This window comes from Poecilia reticulata, linkage group LG8 (genome assembly GCF_000633615.1).
Source record: "Poecilia reticulata strain Guanapo linkage group LG8, Guppy_female_1.0+MT, whole genome shotgun sequence".
Classification (NCBI taxonomy): Eukaryota; Metazoa; Chordata; class Actinopteri; order Cyprinodontiformes; family Poeciliidae; genus Poecilia; species Poecilia reticulata.
The window spans coordinates 15792803-15799102 of NC_024338.1; the positions used below are offsets into that span (position 1 = coordinate 15792803).

The 6300-nt window shown below is 37.3% G+C and overlaps 1 protein-coding gene across 1 annotated transcript; it reads right to left on the minus strand.

Moving 5' to 3' along the window:
- Positions 1–3000: 3000 nt before the first annotated feature.
- Positions 3001–5105, minus strand: LOC103468673 (retinal homeobox protein Rx1). Its single transcript, XM_008415911.2, has 3 exons — positions 4769–5105; positions 4322–4479; positions 3001–3582 (listed from the first exon to the last, which is right to left on the minus strand). Exons 1-3 carry the CDS (start codon positions 5103–5105, stop codon positions 3169–3171), a joined length of 909 nt encoding a protein of 302 aa, XP_008414133.1. The 3' UTR covers positions 3001–3168.
- Between the last annotated feature and the right edge of the window lie 1195 nt (positions 5106–6300).

Here is a 6300-nt window from a genome sequence, read left to right on the forward strand (position 1 = left end):
TAGAATAATGTATTGTAGTTTACAGGAACGTAAAGGAACAAAAAACACATCAATAACAAGAAGTACATCAAATGAATGAGAAAATGTTTAGCATCTTATGAAAAGGAAAATGTAAAATACATCTTGTAAGCCACTTATTCATCTTTTAATTAGCCTATTGGAAAGCTGTTGTAAACAATAATGTTTTAATTCCTGTTTTTTAGAGAAGGCAACAGTTTTTGGTCTCTGACCTGATTAGATATTTCATATCCAATAAGCACCATTGAAATGTATTTAGTTTTACGGTAATTAATTTTAAATTGTGTGTTAACACAGACTTGGAGGTTTTCTCGCTATGGACACGTTTAGTGATTAGGGATTGTGCATAAATATTCAGTAAAAGTAGCCCCAAGAATGGAGCCTTGTGGAACTCCACACATGTTCTTTGCTTGCATGATTTATAATTGCCAAATGGCACAAACTACTCACCGTAAGAGCTAAACCGAGCTCACATAATTTGGGTCAAATATGAGAAAATTCACATTTGTGTGATCAAATATGAGTAATGATAATTCAGATTAGTTGATACCAGATCAGTTTTTTTTTTACAACAAACTGTTTGTTTGCTCATCAGAGCAAAACGCTTCATTTTCATAAAGATTAAACTGATTTTTCAATTTTTTATTTTATTTTTTTGCATAGAGATTGTGGACCTATACATTCACTATTATTGTACTTGTCAAGCAGGTTAGCATTTTACAACTAGTCCCGCTGTACTTGCACCTCTTTGTGTATTATCATATCCTAAACTGCATAAATAAGGAAAAACTGTTATAACAATGCTTATATTACAAGTGAGATAAATAAACATTATAGAGGATATAAAAAAGGCTGGAATAGGGGCAGATTCATTCCACATTGACATGGAAAAAAAAACTGGATCTAACCTATTTAGAAAAGCAAAATTTGACCCACTGATCTTGTCAGACAGAGTTCAAACCTCTGACTCAGGGAATATAATTAGTGTGAGACCCGAGCTTAATTTGAGTCTATAAAATGTGAGTAACCCAGACTGACCTCATTCACTCAAAAACTGTCACTACTATAAGTTATTGTCTATTGTACCACATTTAGACAATGGCTGCTAAAGCAAACAGTTTTACATTGCCAAGAAATATGCAACCTACTTGATTTTGTAAATTTATTTTAAGTGAATGTAAATATTGCAGATTGACGTCCTAAACCACCCCATCTCTTCTGCTTGTGGGAGTGCCTTAATGCCCAGAAGGGGGCAGTATCTCACTGCACTGTATGAGGACTTTCCTAAAGATGACTCTTTAAAGAAGATTCAAACTAGAATCAGCAAAGCAAATCTTCAAAAGAAGTGCCTTTTTTTCTTGCTTATCCTTTTATCCTGTCTAGAGTATGACTTAAAAAAAAAAAAAAGGTTTAATACTGGTGTAATTCTGAGATCCAATCTGTGATTCTGAAGACAAATAAATAATTGGATGTATTTATTTAAGGGTAAAATCAGACTTATCCTCTGTAGTTTTACAGGTGTTTTTGGAAAGTGTGGAATTAACAATAAAGACAAGAATAAGAACCTAATTGCTTAGCAGCTCCTGGAATAGTCAAGAGTCGTCTGTGGAGTTTATCTGTTCAATAGCACCAGGATTCATGATTTCATTTTTTAGCTGTTTCCGCCTTTTCCTGACAGGACTGTGTTCTTACATGCAGACATCCTGGCTGCAACCTAAGAGGTCAGGGATGTCATTAGTGAACTCATTTAGAAATTACTTGACTGTATCCTATTTTTGCATTGCCCCGATGTTAGCATTTGTCATTTGTCATTGTTATCTGATAGAGCTTCAGCACAGTGGAGCGTTCCATTAACATACCATCAATCACATTTAGGATGTGCTGAAAACTACATTCGGAGACAAAAGTCCAAATAAAATGACCAGATGTTAAATAAAGTGGAGAATTTCTAACCTCATTCAACAGATGCAATTGTGATATGTTACACTGAAAATTCAAACTGAAATAAATCAGTGGTGCCATGACGAAAGGCCGGCGGGTGTAGTGGGGGTTGGTTTATGTTTTGTGCCCCTTATGTTTCCCTACGGTGCCCGGTGAACACTCTCTACACACACACACACACACACACACGCAAACACACCCCACCACTAACAAGATATTTCTATTGCATATCATATTTTTTTTTCAAATGTTAATTGAAGAAAAATGATGAAGTAATTGCAGATTTTTTTATAACTATTGTGAGTTTTTTCTCCTTCACAAGTTAATAAAAATAAATAAGTGAACACAACTCAAATTCAGTTGTGAGTTTTGGTTTTGGTGAGCCACACAAACCTTTTCAGTGGTTCCCATCAGTCTAACGCTTCGGTTTTAACGCTGATTTTGTCCAGCGTTACAACTGAGCAAAATTTGCACTCTTTTTACCTTTTTTTGTATTATTTTGGTTGACTTTGGGTCCATTTAACTTTATTTTTTTTCTGGGAGAATAACATAAATCTCAAAATATTGTTTAGTTCTCAATAAATGCACCAAATGGAAAGAAAAGAATCAAGGAATTTTAATTGTTCTACTTCTTTAAGTACATAATACCTTTGTGAGTATTATTGTCACATTATTTCTTCATCACAAGCCTGTGTAAGCAGGAATTAAAACTGCACAAATCTGTGTTGCTTTGCATTTTTAATGGAGTTAGACGTTAAATGCAAAATAATTAAAAACTATCTTATCTGGCAACCAGGGAGTTAAAATTTATATTTTATTCATTATGATTCAATGTGTTTATAGGGAATGAATGTCAAAAGAAGAATTTTAACAAGAAAAAAAATATGCATACATTCAAATCATTCTGAGCAAAAATATACTTATTTTATAAGTTATTTTTAGTATAAATTTATTCACAAAGTTACTAAAGGTTAAATGCATTTTTTACATGAATTAAAAGTAAAAAAAGAAAATAAAAATTTAAACATGTCTGATAAAATATCTGATAAGTAATGATTTCGTAGAAATTCTACATTAAATATAAGTTATTTAGTCAATGGTCTGTTATTTAAGGCAAAGTGACGACATGTTTGCCAAGAAGATCAAACAGTTCAGTACACTGATAGTGTCCAGAGTTTTTTTCTGTTTAAACAGGAAGAAGGAACATTGTTAGTCACTGGGAATGACATCGGTTTCCTGCGTTTGTGCCTGTAAGTCACTGCCTGACATGTTTACAGTGTTATGGATCTCGGCCTCATGCTCTCTGGCTTTGGCCCGCAGCTTGGCGATGCTGCAGGAGCGGAGCTCCTCTGAGCTGTGCCCCTCCGGCCTCTCCCACTTCCCCAACCTCAGGGTCACGGGCTGCTTCCGTACGCTCGGCACAGAAGCCGGTGCTTTTGTCCATGGGTAGGTCTCTCCTTCCTGTTGTCTCTCCCAAGCCTCACTGCTGCAACTTTCTGTCTGTGTGAAATCTGGGCTCCTACGCTCACTTATGCCGTCGTCTCCTTTCGTGAGAGGCCGAGCGAGTTGGCTCTGGATTTTTAACTGCCGCCTCATCTTGGCTCGACGGTTTTGAAACCAAACCTTTAAAGCAAATGAAAGAAAATATATGCGCAGACATGAAATGTGAGAAAATGTGGATTATTTTTGTAAAAACTTCACATTAATTGACACTGAGACACTGAGGTATTAAATTTCACAATTTTTTTTTTTCAAAATGCATAACCTTTGGATTTCTCCAGTTGATTTCTTGAAAAAAATCAGAAATTCTATTATTCTAAAAATCTGGTAATTGTTTATTTAAATATGCAGTAATTTGTATAAAGTGAAAATAAATATGGAGGATGTATATTTAAAGACAAAAAATGTCCAACGCTATTCAAAACAGTGAAAAATGATCAGATTCTATTTGCCTCATTTAAACACTTTTTCCCTTTTTGATTTTTGCCTTACCTCATGTTACCAAGACTTTATTTCAAGAGAAAAAATAAGTGTTTAATTGTGTAAAATGAAGGTGCAGGATGAAAAAAGTTAAACATAGTGCTAAGCTTGGAAAATGTGGCTATTTTGAATTGTTTATAGTCCCCGATAGTAATGTGTAAAACTTTATTTTGTCACGCAGGAGGCACACATTTTTAGAAGTTCAAGCTCTGAAAAAACAATTCAATAAAATCTGAAATAAAGTGATTGAATAAGGCAATAACATCCCTCATTCTGAATGGTTTTGACAGAATAGAAAAAGCTGGGATAAAAACAAAAGCGTCATGTGCAGCCTGACGCTGATCGTGAAACAGTTCCAGTAGACATTCAGAGCACCACTTACCTGAACTCTGGCCTCGATCAGATCCAGTCTGAGGGCCAGGGCCTCCCTCATAAAGACATCTGGGTAGTGTGTTGTTTTGAAAGCCTTCTCCAGCTCCTCCAGCTGCCAGCTGCTGTAGTTGGCTCGTGCACGCCGTTGCTTCACTGGCCTCTGTTCATCTGGAAAGTACGGGACAAGCACCAATTAGACAACTGCCAACGGGTGACGGGGAACTAATGGCCCTAGATTGGATAATTAGTGCGGCAATCACTAGACTCGCATTAACACTGCTTGATAATTGATTATTAGTTACGAGCTGTTAGACAGTCTTTTGTAAACATTTACACTCGCTCTCACAGGCTGTCTTAAAAGCCGTGGGTACCAGTTTGGGCTGCGCTCCATCTCAGTGAGTCCAAAACCACAGAAGCAGAATTATTTCTGGCCAAATGAACCGAGGGTAGAACTCACCTTCGCTCTCTGCTAGTGGCCCTATCCCAACCGCCTGTGTGGCCAGCAGGAAAGATTCTTTGCAAGCCTCTGGCTGAAGATAATTCCTCAGGGATTCGTAGCTAAAAAAGGGCCCAGGAATCAGGAACTGAGGTGGAGTGCTCAGCCGGGCTGGGAAAGCAGGGAAAAAGTGAGCTGCAGGAGAATGAAAAACTGCAGGGAAGAGTGTGGACACCTTTTGACTTGGGCTGAACATGTCCTCTTGATTAAGAGTCCAATTTTTGATGATGTTCCTCAGATAAGGGCCAGGGTGACTTCTAGTGGGATGCTCTTTGAATGGCGACATGCATCCCAGCATCCACGGTAAAAAAAACAACTAAAGTATAACTGCAAAGATGTGTCCTCTTTGCTACAGGCGCTGCTGCTGCTGCTATATGTGGCTGTGACACTCAGTGCAGGTAGAAGGTGTTGCTTAAAAAGTGAAGGTAGAGCTTGAGTAGGAGGTGGTCTCACCTTGGCTTCCCCCTCCTACCTGGTCACATTAAGCCAAGCACATTACTTTATGGGAATGGATTTTATTTTACCTCTTAAATACCGTCACACCATCCATACTTGCTTTATTTGTTGTAGCTCTCCCAACAACATAAATCCTACAATCTTTTTCTGGCGTATAGCGTATGCTCCTCGTTCTCAGGCTTCACCTGGGACAAGTCGAAACATCTTTGGCTTCTGAAGTGTCAGTGAGTAAGACCAAAGGCAGCGTGATCAACCAAGAAGCTATCCGAGTCATCGCCTGACCGGCTTAAGCCGTGTCAAGAACCGCAAAAGCAAAACCACTGCAACGGAGAAGTCATGAAAACCGTTGCTCCGTTCTGTGGGACGGAAGGCAAACAGAAGAGCAGCAGACCCTGAAAAACAGGTCCCAAAACAAACACACCGGGTAACAAACCTCTGAGTTTGTCAGCTGTTTTTTAAAATCTTTGCCGGTATTCTGTTTGCCCTGAATCTTTTTATCTTCATGCATCTGCATGATTGTAACTTTTCCAACATTCAGTGCTATATTTGTGTCAATTCAGGTGATTTTCTCATTTAAAATGTCCGATTTCAAATTTTTTTTCTTTTGAAATTACTAAAACATTTGGTACCACGTAGCTTTATCACACATACACAGTGGTGCTTTCCACTTTTCCGCTTCCCCACACAAAAATAAACACACTCACATAAACACACACTCACTCCCATGACAAAAATGAGCTTCTTCAACATTCAACATATCAGAAATATTAACTAAAAAAAAAAAATTGATATTAAGAACAGTAAAGATGTAGGGGAAATTATTTTCACATTTAGAATTAAGTTAAATAGGTCTAAAATCTATGGAATAGAATTTATTCTTAAAAAAAGCAAGATTTTGAACTTCATGGTTAATTTCAGAAATGCTGTCCAGGCTCCATAGAAAACACAGAAATATCTGCAGGGACATTGTTATTATTTTTCTTTCAACGGATTCACAGAATAAGCAACTTCTAATTTGTTTGGGGTGAAACTGATAG